The sequence below is a fragment of the Poromitra crassiceps genome (assembly GCF_964638095.1).
Source record: "Poromitra crassiceps genome assembly, chromosome: 19".
NCBI lineage: Eukaryota > Metazoa > Chordata > Actinopteri > Beryciformes > Melamphaidae > Poromitra > Poromitra crassiceps.
Window position 1 is genome coordinate 6321537 of NC_139646.1, and position 22033 is coordinate 6343569.

The window sequence follows — 22033 nt, forward strand, 5'->3', positions numbered from 1 at the left end:
TCAAACAAACAAAACAAAAACAAGGGATGACTTGTTTTTTAGTCTCTCGTACAGGTGTTAGGTGTAGCAGTATAAAGTGAGGTCTCCGTTGTGATGGCCGGTTACCAGGGTGCCCCGGCCCGCCCAGCGAGCCAGCTGCCAGCCTTCAGCCTCTGGAGCCCACAGCACTCTGGCGTCCCCCCGCACCCCCAGCTCCCACACAAACACACTGCCACTCTGGTTCAGGCCCACCACACTGGTGCCATGGACGTCTGCCTCGCACAGCCTGGGGAGCAGAGGCAGGAGAGAGTTAAGACATCACATGCATGTTTATATATACTATACACTAGATTTATAACTGGCTACACATCACTGTGCTCTGTATTCCTTAGTCAACTGGTCATCTCTCTCCATGTGCAGAACTGCACTGGTACATCTTCATTTACAAATCCATCCTAGGTCTGCTGCCCACTTACTTATCTGCCTCTCTATTTCGCAAACAGTCCAGCTTATAGCAGTGCTGACCAATTTGGGCCAAGTTTGGCCCGCGCTCTGTTTGTTTTTTGTTTTTTTCCCCGATTTTTTATCCAGAATGCAACTCGGGCAAGTTATCAGATATCTGCACTGATTGCAAAGGGTGGACGAGCTTTTTCATGTGGTGACTTTGTGAAAGTGTCTCAATGTGGCTGCGGATATACTGTGTTCACTCCTGAGATGGCATCCCTGCAAATTGTCATGGCAAATTGTTTACAAAAGATGGACAATAAAGCTGATTTTCAAAGTACCTTGAGGATTTTTCAAGTTGTGAATTAAGTCAAATTTCTCTCTTGATTACAAAGGTGGAAAATACAACTGTTTTTAACTGGGTGTTTACTGATTCAATGTTTAAGCTCCCCACAAATGCAGACGTTATTTTATACGTTATATATATATAACCAATTGCAAATTATTACAATTACCAAACAGATAAAAAGTAGATTATTATATTGAAATGTTATTTTAGATTTAGAATGTTAATTTTCTATAAAACACAATACATTTTAATGCAATTCCACGTTTATTTTTGGCCCTCGGCCCTCCACCCAGATTGAGTTTTGGCCCTTCATGGGAAAGAATTTGGGCACCTCTGAGCTCTAGCCTACGCACCCAGGACTTCATCACTTACTCCATCCCCTCAGTCTGTACTGTGGGTGGTAAAAAGGCATTCTCTTACTCTGCCCCCTCCACCTGCAACACGCTACAGCAGAGTCTGAAGCTGTCCACCTGCAACACACTACAGCAGAGTCTGAAGCTGTCCACCTGCAACACGCTACAGCAGAGTCTGAAGCTGTCCACCTGCAACACGCTACAGCAGAGTCTGAAGCTGTCCACCTGCAACACACTACAGCAGAGTCTGAAGCTGTCCACCTGGAACACGCTACAGCAGAGTCTGAAGCTGTCCAGCCTGATCCCTCTTGCAAGTTTGAAATGATTGTTGAGTAAATTGGAGAGTGCTTCCTTGGTTTGCTCTTGTTCACAATGTTGAATCTCTCCCCTTCTGGCACGTTTATGTTTTTGTTACTGTACTTTACTGATTGTATTGACTGCTGATTGTATTTTGTAACCGTTGTACCTGCTGCTGTGTGAACAGGTCGCACTTGTGAATGAGACATCAGTCTCAATGTCATTTACCCGTTTAAATAAAGGCTAAATAAAAAATAAAAAAAACTACACACACGCCTCATCCCACATCATTCACATCTCACCTGCCAGACCAGGCTTTAGGTGGATACAGCCGAGTAGCCAGGACATATTTGCCACTCAGAGGATTCGCAGCAACTAAGGAGAAGAGTGCAGTTCTCTTCCTTTCCTCTTCTTTCTCCTCTGGGGAAAATGCTTCATCTGCCTTCTTTCTGGCCTCCTTGAGCAACTGATGCTGCAACAGGACAAATAACACCCCCTGCACAGGAGCGTGTCCCCACGCATGCACACGCACACACACACACACACACACACGCGCGCGCACACGCGCACACACACACACACACACACACACACACACAAATGATTTATTTATGTCAACACAGTTACAAGGTACAAAGGAAATAAACACTATTAATGCAGTCAGACATTAGGAGTCAGTCAGTTACACAAGTGCCAAATTGGCAACCGCATTGTTGTCAACAGGATGACAGCACACGGACTTACACATAATCCAAAAAGGTTCATGACGTCTGACTTAGTTTACAGTATTAGATATTTCGTATGAAAAGACGTTATTTTGTTTTCGTCATACCCGACAGTTTCGACTGCTTTGCTTCCTGCGGTCTTCTTCAAACCCAAACCCACATAAACCATCCATATATATACGTCACAGCAACATCACGTGACGTCTCTGAAGAAGACCGCAGGAAGCAAAGCAGTCGAAACTGTCAGGTAGGACAAAAACAAAATAACGTCTTTTCATATGAAATATCTAATACAGACTTACACAGTCGGAGTAGCCTCTGAGACAGGCGGTGTGTGATAAACCATCTCCAAGGGTGATTCTCTGTAACAGCTGTCCTGTCCTCAGATTCCTGTAACACACGCACACGCACACACACACACACACACGCACACACACTAAATTCAAACGGATAATTTCAGAGCTTCAAGGTTATCCATTTTCAGACATGAACTGAATTTCTGTTGAATCACATCTGGACATTCGCTGGAGTTGCCCTTTCACACAACAAGCAATTTTCAGTGTCAAATATTCTTTTTTTTCTCCATGTTTTTTGTAGCGGGGGGGTTTGTCTCTGGAGGAAGCCCCAGGAGAGCACGGGGAGAACATGCCAGCTCCACACAGAAAGGCCCTTTTGACAAGCAAGCCCAACTGCAGTAGGCACTGAGGACATGGAGATGGGGACACACCCTCAGCGCCCACAGCGTCCCAGTGGAAACGAACCCAGGACCTTCCTCTTCTTCTTTTCTTAAGAATATGTTTTATTGCAAATCAAGGTACAGTTGTACATTGGTAAACAAACAGTGAAGCAATCATATTTTCATTTTTCTACAAGAACCCGTAGAACGACGACGATAACATGCAATTTAGAATGTACAGCTCTCCTTTCTCCCTTCCTCAACACCAACACACAAAAACAAACAACCCAGGACCTTTTTGCTGTGAGGCGACCGCTCATTTCACAGATGAGGAAATCCTCTGTGTGGTTTGCTCACAACGGACAGTTGTGTTCACGCTAGGGGTGCACCGATCACGTTTTTTGCCACCGATCACCGATCACCTATGGGAAATACCTGCCCAACCGATCATCGACCGATCACCGATCACCGATATATAAACTCCTCAAAGAAAGTTTGGAAACGTTATTTTAGGTTGATTATTTCTCCCCTTTAATAATACCAATTGGCATTGTATTTTATATCGTTGGAAAGCCTGATTAGTGATAGGGCTTTTTTTTTATTAAAAAAAAAAAAAATTATATAAAAAAATTGTCGATCGCCGATCGCATATTTGAGGTCAAAATCGGCCGATACAGATTGCCTGCTGATCGATCGGTGCACCCCTAGTTCACGCATAAAGCCCATCCGGGTCACGTGCGATACCTTCAGGAGTTCAATGCATCTGTGAAAACGGCTTAAAAGACCAAGTCATCGCTGACCCTTAATCAGCACTCTCTCAACTCTTAGATGCTTGAAAAACTTGGTCAGAAAGAACAGAATAAATAAAATCGATCGATCAGAATTGTTATTTGAGGGACTCGCTTTCACCGTTTTACTAAATACCAGTAAACGAGGCAACTACTTGAACCGCTCACCGTCTTTTTTTAAACTCACCATACAAAGAGACGTCCAACTTCAGCTGAGCCAATCAGAGCATCTGGAAGTCCGTCCACTGCAGCCAGGGCCTCGACACACACGCCAGGAGACGTGAGAGGCTGAGAGACTGGTGGTGAGCTGATGAGAATGATATGTTTAGATTGAGTTACACTGAGAGACAGCCAGAGAGAGAAGACGCCTGCAACACCAAGGCTGTTTGTTACCTGCTGTCTTCTGAGAGCGTCAACAGCTGCAGCGCGGAGCCGGGCACTGAGTGGGCGGAGCTAACCACTCTGGACTTGGCCACGCCCACAACAGCCTGGACCACACCCTCACACAGCAGCACCTGTGAGAGGCTGGAGCATGACAGCATCCTATGTATGTACGTACACACACGCGCGCGCACGCACACACACACACACACACACACACACACACACACACACACACACACACACACACACACACACACACACACACAGTTTAGTCTCATTTCTGAAATTATTTTTATAGTCAAAAAAGTGTCTGAGAGTCCAATTGCATTCTCACCTAACTTGTCTGATTTCCAACTGACCCAGAGTCACACACATCAGGCCAACAGCATCCGGGACAGGGAACACACTGATCACTGGCTGTAAACACATGGAAGCATCATTTATTGGGGGGGGGGGGGGGGGGGGGGGATCACATAATATTAGAGCATCAAATAGCCAAATGAACCCTGCAGCAGCCTATGTTGTTTTGTGCTGAAATGTCCTTGAGTAAGATCACTTTTATAACAGCTACTGCTCAGCTAAATGCCTAAATTTGAATAGCTTTCCTATTGATATGCAGGTGGTGCACACACACACACCTCATTGAAGGTCCAGGTGTGTATTAAGCTCCAGTCAGATGTTGAGGTTTGATCCCACACACACACCGCCCACTTTCCTGCCGCTGCCACCCATAAACCTCCTGATGGTCCCAGCAGACAGCAGGCATCCACCAGACAGCCTCCTGCAGGGGCCTACACACACACACACACACACACACACACACACACACACACACACACACACACACACACACACACACACACACACACACACCGTTATGAAGACTTAGATGCTGGAGATACACACATACAGTATTATCCTTTGTAAAACAATTGTTGACCTAATTTATTGTTTAACTGTACGTTTATGGTACAGTATGTGGTAATATTGCTACTTGTATGAGTTATTTTTTCCCCTTCACCTTCAATGTGTGTGTGCATCTCATAATGGGTTCCTCTGCCAGCTCCTCTGTTCTTCTCTCAGCTTGTCCAGTACCACCCTCACTGTTGACACGCCTGGCCGGCAGCACCTGCCCACCTGTGCTGCAGCTCGGTGTCTGGATGCTGTGGATGGGGGGGCAGCAGGCACCGGGGGGTACAGCCCTCTGCCACTGATCGGCTGTTGCCGGAGGATCAGACGAAGCCTGGACCTGACCGGAGGAGGGGGACACAGGAGGTGGGCTGGACGGGAGGGCCAGACAGGAGGAGACGACCGGAGGGGGGGAGAGGGCCTCAGAGGACGGGCTGCGGGGGGAAGGCAGGGTGAGAGGCGGGGCACAGGGAGAGGAGCAGGTCTGGGGGAGGAGGCTGTGAGGGGTCTCTCCTAAGGATGGTAGTAGGGGAACACTGGAGGGGAGAGCGGGGGAGAGCGGGCGAGGGCTAAAGAAGGGGCACGGTGACTTAGCAGGGTTTTCCGTGGATCCGTCTGTGGGAAGGTTGGCGGTGCGTTCAGAAAGGGACTCTGTGGAGGAGCACACAGAGGTGTCTCTGTCGGTACATTCCACATTTGGCTGCTCGCTAGCACACTCTGCTGGAGCATCAGCGCCTCTGCATGTCTGTATAGCAGAGCAGTTATTAGTGTGACACTCAGAAGTGTCCTCAGCCGTTTCCTGAGGAGGGCATTCAGCGTACGAAAGAGTGCTGCCGGCAGGTTTGTCTTCTGTTTGGCTTGTAGGCCTCTGCTCCTCCACTTGGCAGACTACAGTTTGTTTCTCGAATGAGATGGACGACTGTCCCACTATGGAATGTTCGTCCGAGCGTCCATCTAAACAATCCTCCATTTTGCCTGTTAACTGCTCTGCAGGTAATGCTGGACAGGCCAAATGAGGCAGTTGTTTTAAAGCGTTGTCTGTAGGTTTGTGCGTGTGGGCTGTGGTAGGTAGGTTCACCTGCTGCTTAGACTGATCCACACAGTCAGTTACAGACTGTGACTCAGATTCTGCGCGGAGGTTTTCAGGCTGCCGATCTCTCGGGCCGTCTTCTGCGGTATCTCTGGCAGACGGCTCGACCGGTGAATTCTGGCCGGTCTGTTTTTCTGTAAACTGGGGGTCTATAAACAGATGCGTATGAGACAATGTAGACGGGCCTGGGAGGTCTACGGACGGTACTGACGGGCCTGGGAGGTCTACGGACTGTGCTGGGACTGGACTGGACTGCACTGGGGACTGTCTTTCTTCAGTCGGGCGGGGTGAGTCTGCGATAGTGGGAGTGAGGCTGAGTGGGAGGGGCAAAGGCCTGACTTGGTCACCGCTGCGCCCCCTGTGGCCAGCGTTAAGCTGCCGACTGCTGCGCGTGTTGTAAGACGGGGAATGGAAATGCTCGACTGCTGTTGCCGCAGCGCCTTGGCGGAGTTTGTGCAGCTTGAGGGAGCCAAACTCTTCATCGGGGAGGAGGAAATCCTGCTGGAAGTGGAAGTTGGCCAAGTTGTTGTTGACCAACGGGCTGCGGTGCAGAGAGGGGAGAGGAGGGGGCGACGGAGAGCAAGGCAGGAGGAGAGACCGCCAACTCGCTACACATGGAGGACACAAGGGAGAGAAGAAGAGTGTGTGAGACAGCTACACATGGAGGACACAAGGGAGAGAAGAAGAGTAATGTGAGACAGCTAAGGCACTCCTTCACCAACGTGTTCTTCGCTATACATCAGCGGTAACGTCACGTCTTTTACCCAAATTTGATAACAATGACCCCCTGCGGTCAAAATGGCAGACAACGAGAAAGTCTAATGCAGCCTCTCTGCTGTACGTAACTTCTATCAGTGGTGACTCAGCGGTGACTGTTTTCATATAACACCATCCTATTGTATCCTACTTGCTAATTTATAAATACATGAAGATAAAACACAGACACACACACACACACACACACACACACACACACACACACACACACACTCTTACTTGTATCCATCTGCAGGGGTTTCTTAGTCTGAGAGAAGATGGGATAGACGTTCTCCAGACATGCAGAGGCGGGGCTGGGCGCTGGGTCGTGGGTGGATGGGAGCTGGGGGTTATCTGGAACTGGAGGTGGTTCTTCTGAGATGAGGCAATGCTCTGGTCCTTCAGCTCCACGGAGAGACTGGGAGGAAGAGACAATGGTGCTGGTAGGTTGGGGGTCGCCTGAGGCCTGACCAGGCCCTGGAGGCCTAGTGTCTAAGCTGAGAGAGGAGCATCGTGAGCTCAGTCCTCTCCCTCTGCCCCTACCTCTCTTCCTCCTCCTGCCTCTCATTGGACGAGCGGAGCAGGAACCCACGTTAACGGGCGGCGGATTGGCTGAGATTTGTCCGGACGTCTCGCTGGAGCTCGCCGGACTGTTGCTGGTGAGCTCAGGAGACGTGTCAGGCTGTAGGTGTGAGGAGGACACGTGGGAACCTAAAGATGTAGGTGCAGCTGTCGGAGAGGAAAGATCTGTCCGAGCGTGTTGATCTGAATGTCTGTTCCACCCTCGGCCCCTGCCTCGGCCCCTGCCCCGGCCCCGGCGTCCCCCCCTGGTGGCCTGGGAGGGTATAGCGGCCTGCGTGTCAGGCTGGTTATGTGAAAACGTCATACGCCTTGTGGTTCGGACGTAGTACTCCGCTGGAAAAAGTAGCCCTTCTACTGAGGTACAGGACGTCAGGAGGCCTGCCCCCTCTCCATCCAGCTCAGGTCCTTGATTCTTTTCTTCTCTTATTTCCATAGTTCTGTCGCTACTTTTTTCCGTCTCCATTTTGTCTCCTGCATTTTGCTCAATATCTTTATCGCTCTTCTCTTGACGCAGCCTCCCACAACTCTGTCCGTCTCGAGTATTTTCCTCCTCCTCTCCTCCTCCTCCTCCTCTTGTCTCTTTTCCTCTTCCACTTTGTGTGCTGTCTTGTCGCCCTCCTTCAGTGAGCATGGCAGGGCCCGGGCGTGTGAGCAGCAAAGAGGGCGACTCAGATTCTTCGCTCTCTTCCTCTTTGGACTCGGTCTCTCTTTCCCATTGCTCTTGACCTCGCCTCTCCTTTCCCTCCGTCTCTCCAGTGTGTCCGTGTGTATTCCAGTGTGTCAGCAACAGTGAGGGAGACTCTGATTCGGAATCAGAAAGCAGTTCTACACTCTCCTCCACGACCTCTGTCTCTTCGGTCTTCTCTCTCTCTGCCTCTCCCACTCCCCTGCCTCCTCCCTCCACCCTGTCACTCGGCTCTGGCCCTTCCTCGCTGTTGTCCGTGCTCCCTCCGGCCTCGGCGGCGCCTCTCCGTTTCTTTTCCCACCGCAGGCGGCTGCTTCGCGAGCGGAGACGCAGGGCAGGACTGGCTCTGTGACCTCCGGCTGGGTCCAGGCCAGGTTCAGGGGTTGATGATGGGCATGCAGCATCAGAGGGGAGAAGGAACCTGATCAGCTGGCTCCTTCTGGACTTCTCAGAGTCCACTGGACCTGGAAAAAACGCCAGAAATTGCGTCTCACGGTCATAACAGTATAATGTCAACCTTGTGTTCAGACAAGTTACTACACACATACTCCACTGTCAATAAAGGGTTCACCAAAGTGATATAGTGATATCATATAGAGCAGTGATACTCAACTGGCGGCCCGTGGGCCACATGCGGCCCGCTGTGTGGCCCGCTGTGTGGCCCGCGATGGAATTGCAAAAAAAAAAAAAAAAAAAAAAATTTTTTTACAGTGAACCTGAACGCAACATGCAAGATACCCGCTGAATAAGTGTCCAAATGTTCATGTCATTCTGGCCAATACTCCACTTCTGTTATAGCATTTCAGTCTGGAATATGGAATATCTTTCAATAATCTATGATTTAGCTGCTAAATTGTCAAATACCGCCGTCTGCTCGCTACCCAGGCACTTACGTATGTATGTACTTAACCTAACTAACTATCCGGTGTGCACAACATTGTCAGACTAAACTCCGGCTGACACCCCAAAAACCTACAATCCGCTACAGAAAAATGTATATTGATTGTTTATTAACTGGCCCCTGGCCTTCTATCATTTCACGAAAGTGGCCCCCGGGCAAAGCAAGTTGAGTATCCCTGATATAGAGCACCGCAGGAATGAGTCCGGAAGTAGCATCTTCAGGGGAAAAGTGAATGGGGTTTTAGAATGGGGATTTCACTTAAACGCCTAAAATAAGGTCTGTGGTTAACAAAAGTTTATGGGAGTGGTAATTTGTGTTCAGCGGGATAATCTTCACAAACGTGGATCACTTTTATGACTTTTGAAACGAAAATGCGGTCTTTTAAAAACGCGATTTTCAGAAAACGCTTCAAGAGTCATAAAAGTGATTCACATTTGTGAAGATTATTCTGCTGCTGAATACAAATCACTTTACCACTCCCATAAAGTTTTGTTAACCGCACATACCTTGTTTTATGCATTTAAGTGAAATCCCCATTCTAAAAGCCCATATTCCCTTTTCCCCTGAAGCACCAAAATGTCCGGGACTTCCACCTTCTGACTACAAAAAGATGTCATCCCTGCCGTACTCCATTATAAGTTGTTGTACTGGTATTGTAATACTTGCAGATATCCATTTCTTATCTATTACTGGCAATAAAGGCTGGGGGATATGTTTGAAATCACCTCATACCTCAGTAACCTGCTACATGGCTCACATAGATGCATAAAGTGACTTTATGCAGCTACTGAGGAAGGCAATGACCAAAACGTCAGCAACGTCAAAGCTGCACTATGGTTATCATGTACAAATAAAAAGAAATCAACATTTTAGATTAGATTAGATTAGATTCTTTAATGACCACACAGCCAGGCTGGTGGAATTTGTTTTCAGTACAGTTCATGCGTAAGCAATGTCCAACATCATGATACATACATACATAAAACACAATAACAGTACACAATACAGTTATAGCAGCAGTGATATGGGGGTTGTTATATAGAGTTCAGTGTCCTTATAGCAGTGGGGAAGAAACTGTTTTTAAAACGGGTTGTCTTGGTGGGCAGAGACCTGTAGCGCCTCCCAGAGGGCAACAGCTGGAAGATGTGGTATGCTGGGTGAGTGGGGTCAGAAATGATTTTTTTTAGCTCTATTTATTGTCAGCTCTATTTATTGTCTTTTGCTTCTATTGCTTTTCCTCAGTGCAGGTCAGATTGTACTTTACTGGAGCCTCTTGTCATGGTGTTATCCTGCACCCGATTTAATCGAATTGGGGGTGAGCACATTGGCTCTTAAAAGGTTTATGGTTACATTTTGTGTAGATGAAACAGAAGGACTACAATGCAGCTGTTTAACATAGGTAGACTCACCTCCTGTGTGTTCCTGGACTGTCACCTGGGACAAGCCCGGGGTGGTCCTGGTAAGAGGGTCCAGTGCTGGAGAGGGTGAGCAGGGGCTGGACGTGACCGGCGGGCCTCTCTGGTTCTGCTCTGTGATCCTGCTCCTCACATGTTCCCGCACTGCATCCAAACGCTCAGCGCGCTGTGTGGGTGAGAGTGAGTGACAAGGAGAATTTTACATTGGTCTAATCAATGGACACACATATACAGAGAGAGAGAGAGAGAGAGATGCTCTACGCTCTTACCTTTAGTCTCTGCACTGTCCTGAGGTACTCCCTTTGCAGCACCGCCAACTTCCTACGAAGCTACGTAAGTGGGGAAAGGAGTTAATACCTTAATACCTACCGATCTCTCCAGCTAGACTGAGACAGAGCTAAAAGTGTGTGTCATGTTACCCAACCTTCTCTTTGTCATCACAGTGCAGCGTTGTTCTCAGTTTGTCCTCACAGGGCAGCGTCATTTTCAGTTTGTCGTCACAGTCATCTCCCAACTTGTTCTCCATTGTCGTTGCTTGGCCCTGCGACAGACACACCAACATTACATCCAGACACACACACACCTCTTATTTGATATCTAGCGGTTACATGTGTAACACTAGACTTGAAAAATAATAACAGACTGGCTGTAAATTAACACACACACATCTCTTATTTGACGTCTAACGCTAGCGTTTATGGCTCTTGTTTAACACTAGACCAGAGGTTTTCAAAGTGGGAGGCAGACCTCCCCAGGGGGGCTCCAAACAGTTTCAGGGGAGGCTTTTAGTGAATGGAAGTGAAAACATGAGTTATCAAAAGGACATCACATATAATAGCCTACAAATGTGTGATTCGGTGAAAGAGATACTTCAGAGATACTGTCGTTTTGGGGAATTTTACTGTTTTCCCACTTTCGAAGGTCATAAACTAATAATAACTAATGCTTTCAGACCTTTTCTATATCTTTGTTTTAGTCTGGAGTAACGCTACGTCAAAAAGCTGGGAACAAATAAATAAATTATGATCCCACATCCAGGAATTTAGTGAAAGAGAGAGGGGGGCAAGCTGTCTCTGAGGGGAGGCCCACAGTCTCAGACTTTGGGGGGGGGGGGGGGGGAAATGCACTAGACTAGACCAACAACACACTGCCTCATTGGTTGGTTTGACACTTGTCGAACTTCTGCCTGGTAACGTAACATGTTTGTGTATAACGTTATTCGCGCTGTAAGAAAACGAACTAGCGTTAGAAACGCTAACCTTAGCGCCAAAGTACTAGCCAGCACCCAGGACAAACATTAGCGTAACGTTAGCTAGCGTCAGATGTCAAAGGCAACAACACTGTTAACGTGACCTGCAGACGTAGCTAAGCTAGTAACGAGTCGACAACTCGATGTTTTTAATGCACTGTTGATTGTTACTCGGAAACTTAAACTAACTTACAGTGCGGTACCAGCGTCCACTCCGCAGGTTTCTCCATGTGAAGTTTATTTTGATGTTCGATTAGACAGGCATCGATTTAGTTCCAATTTCCCGCGGCTCTGCAACCAGACGTGAGTAGTAGAACCGGGCAGGAAGAGTAGCTTTAAGCCCATTACCGCCACCTACCGTACCGGAGTATGTAGAACAGGGTCAAATGTACAGATATTTTCTAGAGATTAGGAAAGAAAATAAAATCCAACAAAATGAAATTAAATAAAATAAATACTATATTCTATTAAACAATCTGGTGTCTATTAATAATTATATTACCCATTATGTCCCACATATCCCTACCGAATCCCATCCTCGTCCAGCCTCTCACCCTTTGTTGCAAGCTTACTTTCTTCATATTGTGCATTGTTCAGCATTTTCAGTTGTATTACAATGTGCACATGCTTGTGAATTTACTTTTCCCAATAGAAATAATGTTTTTTTTTAACCAGTGTGATAAAATCTGAATGTGGATAGCACTACCTTGTCTTCTGCTTCTCCCTTTAACAGTGTTCTGTCTTGTACTTTATATATATGTTCTGCCCTTACTCTCCTCATCCCACCTTTTCTGAAAAAGTTCAGGTATTTTCTTTTTAATTAGTGCTTTACATTCCCCTTTTCCAAATGATATGTCCATTATGTGTGCCTCACATTTAGTACTTTTAGCCATCTTGTCTGCAGCTTCATTACCTTTTAATCCACATGTGCGGGTTCCCAACAAAATACTACATGAATACCCAATCTCCAAATTCTAAACAGACATGGGACATCTTCAAACACCCCTATAAAGCAATAACCACACCCCTACAAAGCAATAACCACACGCCTATAAAGCAATAACCACACGCCTACAAAGTATAAAATGACAATCGTTTAATCCCAAAATAGTTGCTCTCACACATTCATGGTATTTTGAAAAAATATAAGACATAAACACCGAACATAGGCTACAAGTAAAGAGAGTGTTGTAGGCCTATACTTCCAACATGAGCCAGTTTAGAGTTTGAAACCATCTGAAATATTAAGTTGTCTGGGATCGATGGGCTCAAATGATGCAGATGCTAGTTGTGTGGTATATAGTTTCAAACATGCAAACCCCACTCATTTGTCACTGGCAAATCTTCAAACTGCTGGAAGAAAGAATTTCAAATGATTTGAACTCAATTGGGCTCAGGTCTGATATTCACACAGTCATCAGCTATAGAAAGCCAAGAGAGGATAGAGGGGCCATTAGACTGCATATAAACAGGAGCACATTTTTTTGGCAGGTCAGCGGCCACTTTATCAGGTCCATCTATCTAGTAGCAGTCGCTGAGATCACACATCTTACCTTTCTTTTTTCTTTTTGTTTTTCACAATTTTTTTATCCCATTTTTATCCCCCATTAGTGCTAATTTAATTTATTTATCCTGGTTGCTACTCCACCCTCTGCCGATCTGGGGAGAGCCGAAACTGGCTCCATGCTTCCTCCGAGACATGGGCAGTTAGCCAGCTGCTTCTTTTCACCTGACAGAGGAAGCTTCACCGGTAGGACATAGCACGTGGGAGGTTCACGCTACCAACCAGTTCCCCTCCCTCTGAACAGGCGCCCTTAACGACCAGAGGAGGAACCACATTAGCAACCAGGATATTGCATGTTTTGGTGAAGGGGGTTCCTATATGAAGGAAACCCCCGGGAGGCACGGGGAGAACATGCAAACTCCACACAGAAAGGCCCTTTTGACGACCCCACCCGGGCGGTGGGCACTCGAGGACATGCGGACGGGCACGCATTCCTTCAGCACTCACAGCGTCCCAAGTGGGAATTGAACCCAGGACCTTCGAGCTGTGAGGCGACAGCGCTTACCACTGCACCACCGTACCCCCCCACATCTTACCTTTCTAATGTTTGCTCCAACAAAGAAACTCAACCACTTCACCTGTCTGCATGCTTTATCTATTGAGTTATAGTTCGCTGTTTGGAGGAGCAGGCTATTTGCTTTAACAAGCAGGTAGCTACTAAAGTCTGTGTGTGTGTGTCTGTGTAATGTGTGTGTGTGTGTGTGTGTGTGTGTGTGTGTGTGTGTGTGTGTGTGTGTGTGTGTGTGTGTGTGTGTGTGTGTGCGTGCGTGCGTGCGTGCGTGCGTGCGTGCGTGCGTGTGCGTGTGTGTGTGCGTGTCTAGTTGGGCGACACGGTCCTGCTCCTCAGACAGCCACAGGTGAGGTACTTCATGGCGGTCATGCTAATATGCATGAGAGGGCCCAGGTTGAAGAGCATGTGGTAGAAGGCGTGGACAGACAGGCCTCCGGTTTCATCTGCGTATTTCAGCGCTAAGATGGGCGTGTACCAGGGGTTGGTCAGGTTCCGGAACCGCGGGCTGCTCGCCTCAATTACATTCTTGGTGCACTGGACAGAGTGGGAGGAAGGACAGAAAGGACATCAGGGACAAAAGCGTTGATCATTCTGTCTGCATCAGACAAGACAATCAAGCAGGCTGTGGGTCAAATCATGATTGAACTCACCAATTCCAATTCAACTGATGAATTGGAATTGGAATTTGATTAAGCCTACAGAAAACAGAATTGGAATTTAATTGAATGGTGTGAAAAATGTGAAATATCACATTTTATGTTTTATCTTAGGGTACCACATCAGAGATTACATGCAGTGTTGTATATCATCAATGTTAAACTAACCTTTCATGTGATATTTGCTGCATAACATATTCATAGTCGTATATATATGTCTTTTATTTGATTCATAATGTTTGATTTATAATTCTCAAGTTTAATTTAATGGCATTAAATTCTGTTCCCTTAGAGCTGAGTGACATTCCACTTCCAACTCCAGGAATTGAATTGGAAATGACCATTCTCAATTCAATTCATGAATGGGCCCCAACCCTGCATTCAGGTCGAGTCACAGACTGCCTTACTCTGGCGATGTCATCGGGTGTTTGTCCCAGAGTGTCAAAGATGTCGATGGAGGAAGGAAGGTAGACGTCCTTGAAGTAACGCACCGTGTCAGGGTCGGCTCCAGGATACTCCTTCTGTCTCACGTCCTCAATCATCTTGGCCTCAAACTCTGTATGCACCGGTCCCGGCTCGATCATAGAAAAGCTGAGGAGAGAGACCCACAGGAGACTGGGATCGGGAGAAAGAACTATAGGCTACTGTACAACCAGGGGTTGAAACTGTCAGCCAAACAAGGATAGTCATATGGTCGCAACTAACTATTATTTTCATTATCAATTAATATATCGATTTTTTTCTCGCTTCATGGATTCATCTTTTAGTGTGTAAAATGTCAAAAATAATGGCAAATGCCCATCACAAGTTACCAGAGGCCAAAGCAATTCTTCAAATGTCTAGCAGCCCCAAATGATTCATTTTATGAGATGAAACCAAGCAAAACAATTTTCTTGACTGATTATAGGACCAAAAAATTTAATTGATTATCATAATTTTAATAAATTAATTTGATGTTGCGTGACTAATCAATGAATCGATGAATCGCTTCAGCAGTAGTCGTAAGAAAAAGATAAGAAGACTGGAAACAGCACAGGATGATGTGAAAGAGGAAGTGTAGCAAAGGTAAAATGGAAAAACGGAGGTGGATCACTTTAGTTATTGAGGATAAAAGCAGGTGACAGGCGATCAAGACTTTTTGTAAAAATGTCAGACAGTTGCATCTCTGTTATTTGGACTGGTCTATGAACAAAGAAACAGCTGCAGTGGCACACTCACGTGACGTTAAACTTCAAGAGCTGCACAGCCAGACTCTCACAGAAGCCCTCCATGGCAAACTTAGAAGCCGCATAGACATCATTAAACACCACACCTAGAGGAACATGACTGCATTTCAATTCCACTCAAACAATACATACTGGTATAATAGATCAATCCTTCTCTTTCATCATTTTGTCGATCCTTTTTTGTAGTGTAGCGGTAGCCAGTGGTCCTGCTGTGCAGTGAGTAAACCTCACTCCCTGATGCTCGAGACGCTCTCTTGTCCTACTCAAGAGCCAGCTTGACACACACAATTTTTTTTGAAAGAGCCACAATCCAAAAAAAGTCACTTACTTTCCTCCCTTTATTTTTATTTATTGATTTATTGATTTATTGATTTATTGATTTATTGATTTATTGATTTATTGATTTATTGATTTATTCAAAGTAGGACTTAAAAGAGCCACAACTACCCATAAAGGAGCCACATGTGGCTCTAGAGGTAGAACTCATCTGGGTCATAGCATAGCTTCCTTCTTACTAGAACTTCTATACATCCGCCTCCCATGCCGAAGGTTCCAAGTTCGATCCCCAGCTGCGGGGGGGGGGGGGGGGGTACTACACCACAGGTGTGTCGCAGTAGTACTGCAACTACTGAATTATTAGGTATTTCCTTACCTTGCAGTCCCATCACACTGCTGACCACTATGATGTGTCCTCCTCTCCTCCTCTTCATATCAGGCATGACCTCTTTGATCATGCGGATCACCCCGAAGAAGTTGGTCTCAAACACTTTCTTCATCTCGTCTATGGGGATGCTCTCCAGCGGGCCCACCAGGCCAATCCCCGCATTGTTGACTGGTTAGGTCAATGAGACAAAGAAGAAATGTAGAGATATGAGGGAGACAGAGAGAGAGAGAGTATTCAACATCAGTTGTAGAAAGTGTTGCAATGTAAACCATTTAATGATTTCATCACAAGTGCAGATATAGGGGAGCTCATACAGGAGGCGGACTCAGGACAGGGATCTTGAAGACTTACAGTATGTGGTAGATTCCAGGTTTCTTCTGAAAATGTTGTTTTAATGTTTGTTTTTTGTTCAAAATTGTCTTTACTTTATTAGGTACCACTGGTCGATAGATGTTGAGAGCGAGAGGGAGAGAGAGTGGGGGTTTGTGTGTGTGGGAGGGTTGTATTTGTTTTGTTGTGTTTATTGTACAAAACCTATATTGTAATACTTGCAATAACAGTTGATAATTGTACAGGGAAAAATTTAATAAACATATTATAAAAATAAAAAAAAGTGTTGCAATGTTGTACAATCAGAAATCTTAATGAAAGAATTGTGATTACTTACTGAGGACATCCACGTGTCGATCTTTGATGCCATCGATACACAGTTTGACGGACTGGTCACTGCAGACGTCCAGCACAGCCAGAGAGAGGGTCTTGCCGTGTGTGTCGCCCGCTGCCTCCACCAGCTTATCTTTACGCTTCAGATCCCGCATGGTGGCTATGACTGCAGGTAGGTAGGTGGGAGGAGGGGAGGGAAATGAGATGAGACAGGTGGAGTTGAGAGAGGTTGTATTAAGTTCTATATGGATTGTGTTATCTAGGTTGATTTGTGTTGTGATTTGCTTTGGGCAACACTGCTGTGTCTCCACCTGTAAAGCCAGGCTGAGGTGAGCTGGCAGACGGGCCAAAAAGAAGATTATGCCTAGCCATGTTAAGCAGTCCTGATGTTGCTTCAGTACCACACGTACAGTAGTAGTTGAATAAAGCTTTATGAATCAAATCCCCTGAGGAGTTCAGAAATATATTGAAGAATTTAGGTCATTAAATACACTTTACATCCTTAATTAAATACACTTTACATCCTTATTCTAACAAGCGCAAACCTTTTAAGCTCACGGTGCAGCGGTGTGGCCATTCAGCTTTATGGCACAACAATGCCCGCTGCGCTCCCACCACACACATCCCCCTGGCCACTCCCCCGACCCACCCCTCAAACCTCGACTCTCTACCACCTTCCTATCCCTAGATACAGCTCCTATTCCCTAGGCCTAGACTAAACGTCCATGAGTGAGTGAGTGAGTGAGTGAGTGAGTGAGTGAGTGAGTGACTGACTGACTGACTGACTGACTGATTGACTGATTGAGTGACTGAGCGTCCTCCTCTTTGTGCGTGTTGTAGAATGGAATTAATCAATACATTCTACAACAGTGCACAAACTAGTGTTTTCTCAAACCTTGTTGAGGGAGGCAGAGCCTGAACCCAATCCCTGCAGACCAACAGGGTCAATCTGGACGGAGGGAAGTGTATGACTTGTCTAATGGCCATTAGTGCATGACCTTGGTTATACTGGGCAGCTTCCAGGTGTGAGTGTGTGTGAATGGATGTAACACTCTCACTGCAAGTACCGTACTATCATGCCTCCAGCCTCAGGCTGTTGCTGTAAATACATGTGCTTATAGGCAGCTTGCCCGGGCTACGGTAAAAGAGGTTTAAAAAAGACAATATCATCATCTGTAGTGTCAAACAGATTCCACTGCCTCACCAGATACATGCACACACATCAATCATGTGATGCTCAGCATATCTGCATGTTTACGATGCCAGCGTGTGTCTGTGTGATATATGCATGTGTTTGGGTGAGAATCCTGTTTGGGTGAGAATCCTGACCATAAAGTTTATGGTCAGTGTTTCCAATGCACTTTCTGGATGAGTGCTGAAAAAACAATATAACAAAGTGGGATAGCTTATGCTAAAGATGCACTACAGATAATAATAATAATAATAATAATAATAATAATAATAATAATAATAATAATAATAATAATAATAATATTAATAATATTAATATTAATATTAATATTAATATTAATATTAATAATAATATAATACTAATACTAATACTAATACTAATACTAATAATAATAATAATAATAATAATAGTAATCTTAACATAGACACTCTGTGGTCAAAAATAGTCCAGCACAATCAGTTTACCTATTTCAGAAATCAGAACAACTTTATTGATCCTCGAGTGGAAATTGGTAATCATTATTAACAATTTATGAATTATTAGTAATTTATTATCCTTAGCGTCTTCCACGGTGCTCGCGTCACCTGACTCCTCCAGAAATAGCCGGCGCCCGCTAACCCTCTGACCAGCCACTAACCCTCTGACCAGTCTGCCAAAATGGAGCTCTGTCAGTTGGCCAGTGATATAGCCTATAAGAAGGGCTGCTGGAGCTTTAGCTATTGCCTAATGTGTTATACATATAGTGATGGTGATCCTAAGAGTGACTAAAGGTTAAGTTGGGATCAGAGACATAATAACCAGGGTGGCCTTGGGAGACCAAGCCTAAACTGTTAGGCCTCGTTCACACCATACGCCACTCTAAAGTCATGCTGAAGCCACGCAGTTTCATTTTTCTGCATCCTTGTTAACAGGCGAGACCGTTCACACCAGCCGCACGCCACGCCACGCCGAACTCGCGCTGAAGCCGCGCTGGAGCCGCGCTGGAGCCGCACTGGAGCCGCGCTGAAGCCGCGCTGAAGCCGCACTGGAGCCGCGCTGAAGCCGCGCTGGAGCGATAGTTCAGGCTTCTGTTCTATTTTCCAAGCGTGCAGCACGCTGAACCCGAGCTGCCAGGCATGAAGTCAATGCAAGTTGTGGGCGGGGGGGAAGGCAGTGCCGAGTGAGGCGCTGAGGAAAAGAGAGTGCTTCTTGTGTGAGCGGTTTAGCGTGACACTCAGCTTCTGTTCAGCGCAGCTTCAGCTCTGCTTCTCAATAGCACTTGGTGTGAACCAAGGCTTAGGCCTGGGTTCAAGGCCCTGTGAAATCAAAGCATCTCCCCTGCTGAAATGTCCTTGAGCCAGACACTGAATCCCTGCCAGCTCTGTCTGGTGACACTGACCTCTGACCTCTCTGTGCAGGGAGGAAAGAGACTAGCTTTTCCTCAGAGTATCACATAATAAACACACCGATAGTTCCTAATTTGACAGATCAGTCAAAAAGTCAGACCAGTGATTTGCATTACCTCTTCTCAATTGTGACAACCTGAATTACTTCTCTACTTCCTTAAACTGGTTGATATTTATTTATTTCTTTTTACCATCAAGCACCATGTCAGTCAGCTTCATGTGCTCATCACTCTGCCCTCTCTTTTACAGACATGCAGACAAGTCATAAGGATCTCATAAAGAACAGTAAGAATTGAGGATCAAGTCTGACTGTAGCTTTTATTAAGCTTTGTAACCTCATCACCACCACGTTGGGTAAATTGTGTGTGTGTGTGTGTGTGTGTGTGTGTGTGTGTGTGTGTGTGTGTGTGTGTGTGTGTGTGTGTGTGTGTGTGTGTGTGTGTGTGTGTGCGTGTGTGTGTGTGTGTGTGTGTGTGTGTTGAAATTATTTATTAGGAATAGCCCCTTGAGATGAACCATCTCGTTTCAAGGGGGTCCCTGTGTGTGTGTGTGTGTGTGTGTGTGTCTGTGTGTGTGTGTGTGTGTGTGTGTGTGTGTGTGTGTGTGTGTGTGTGTGTGTGTGTGTGTGTGTGTGTGTGTGTGTGTGTGTGCGTGCGTGCGTGCTCGTGCGCGTGCTTACCGTGCTAGGTAGGCCTATTCCTTTCTAATGTAGGCTATATATTTAGTTTAAGGTTAGTTATTATAGTTAGGGGGAGGGTTAGTTGGTTAGGGTTAGATTTAATAAACATTACCTATAAGGGTTAACCACTAATTAGTTAGTGCTACCAATTTGTTATTCTCTCTCTCTCAGAGAGAGAGAGCACCTGCGCACACGTACCATGATAGCGCTTCTGTTCATCCTTGGCCAGCATCACGGCCATCCTCAGGCCGATACCAGAGGAGCAGCCAGTGATCAGCACCACTTTCTGTCCCGGACTCGCCATGGCCCCAAGTCCGCTAGCTGCCTCTGTGCCGAACGCCGATGCAAGGTCCGGGATGAGAGGTGCTTTGAGTTAAGAGCTACCTAAGCGGATCAGAGAGAGAGAGAGAGAGAGGGGGGCGGGGGGGGGGGGGGGGGGGGGGGGGGGAGAGTCAATAACATGGGGATTAGATTACTGTAATACACGGTGGTCGTCATCATCGTCGCCCTCCTCCTCCTGACCTCCTCCCTCCCAGCTAGTCATGTTAGTTATTATTATTTATTATACACAGCGGGAGCCGGGAGGTTCTTTTTTTGTTTTATAACAGGAGTCTCACACAGTCTACTGCCCATCACGCATAAAGTCAGCCGGAGAGGGAGAGTAATGATTTGGCGCCACCCGGTGGTCAATAGTCATACTGACTGAAACCTGCTTTGTCATAGGGGGGGGGGGGGGGGCTATACAATAATACAATAGGCAGCCTGTTTACCAATGTTTTGTACGGTTGGGCTGAATCAGTGTCAGGAATTGGACTGATGCACACACATAAGCCTAATATAAGTGATTAAATAAAACTACACATAGGCTATGCCCCCCTCCACACACACACACGCACACACACACGCACACACACACACACACACACACACACACACACACACACACACACACACACACACACACACACACACACATATAGGCTAGCGACTGCCACTGTCATAAGTTTAAAAGATCCACCGGAGGCAAGAGGTAGGGCCTTCAGAAGTATGCCTGGAATCTATTTTCTGTAAAAACTATGTGGTTGGGGGGGTGCGTGTGTGTGTGTGTGTGTGTGTGTGTGTGTGTGTGTGTGTGTGTGTGCGCGCACGGCGTGCGTGCGTGCGTGCGCCTGCATTCAATGTACTAATAAGAAGATTATTAATTAGTAGCTATATACTTTATTTACATACGAGAGCCCTTATCTTAAAGCCGTTTACAAAGTGCTCTGACTTATACAACACATTCAAAATAAATACAATTAAAATGAGAAAAGGAGCACTTTTTTTAACCTTTATTTATACAGGGGGAGTCTCACTGAGAGCAATGCTTTCTTTTTCAGGAGTGTCATGTTCACATTCACACAAACACACATTGCTACCTGCATGGAAGCCGACCAGTAGCCTACAACCACAGTCTGATCTGCTGGCCACTGATCAGCTCCACTGGAGCAGTTGGGGTTAAGGGCCTTGCTCAAGGGCACCTCAGTGGGTAACCTGTGTCACCAGAGCCTGGTACTACAGGCAGGAAGACCCGTCCCGTCTTCCGGTGCATCTTTCGCTTTGTGTGCTTTCATTCCCCCATTTTACCCTTTTGACCGGTGTGTTTAGGCAGCGATGCCATTATTTGGTTTGCCTTCATTCGCAGGTTCAATATTGGTTTCCACTGTTGTTGCCCAATTTCATAGCTATCTAATTACAGCAGATGACCTTACTAACATCTCAGACATTGCTTTATGAATGGGCAAACGTGAACTTGAACCAAGATCAAACGGAAGATTTAGCAGGATACACCCTCAAATAGAAGGCATGCAAGCATACTGTGCTTTTATAGCCTAGTTGTGCCTATAGGAAGAAAATGTGTGTGTGTGTGTG

The 22033-nt window shown here is 46.2% G+C and overlaps 2 protein-coding genes across 2 annotated transcripts; both read right to left on the reverse strand.

Annotated features, from left to right (window-relative positions):
• Positions 1 to 57: 57 nt before the first annotated feature.
• On the reverse strand, positions 58 to 10859 carry palb2 (partner and localizer of BRCA2; the record flags this gene model as incomplete). Its single annotated transcript, XM_083655312.1, has 12 exons — positions 58 to 265; positions 1725 to 1918; positions 2450 to 2537; positions 3799 to 3918; positions 4005 to 4154; positions 4330 to 4412; positions 4634 to 4786; positions 5017 to 6602; positions 6991 to 8481; positions 10328 to 10499; positions 10603 to 10662; positions 10758 to 10859. The coding sequence occupies 12 exons, from the start codon at positions 10857 to 10859 to the stop codon at positions 58 to 60; spliced, it is 4407 nt and encodes a 1468-aa protein (XP_083511438.1).
• A 3104-nt stretch (positions 10860 to 13963) lies between these two features.
• LOC310793809 (retinol dehydrogenase 8-like) lies at positions 13964 to 20450 on the reverse strand (the record flags this gene model as incomplete). Its single annotated transcript, XM_083655702.1, has 6 exons — positions 20321 to 20450; positions 16871 to 17032; positions 16192 to 16371; positions 15532 to 15625; positions 14721 to 14904; positions 13964 to 14191 (listed from the first exon to the last, which is right to left on the reverse strand). Exons 1-6 carry the CDS (start codon positions 20424 to 20426, stop codon positions 13964 to 13966), a joined length of 954 nt encoding a protein of 317 aa, XP_083511828.1. The 5' UTR covers positions 20427 to 20450.
• Positions 20451 to 22033: the final 1583 nt, after the last annotated feature.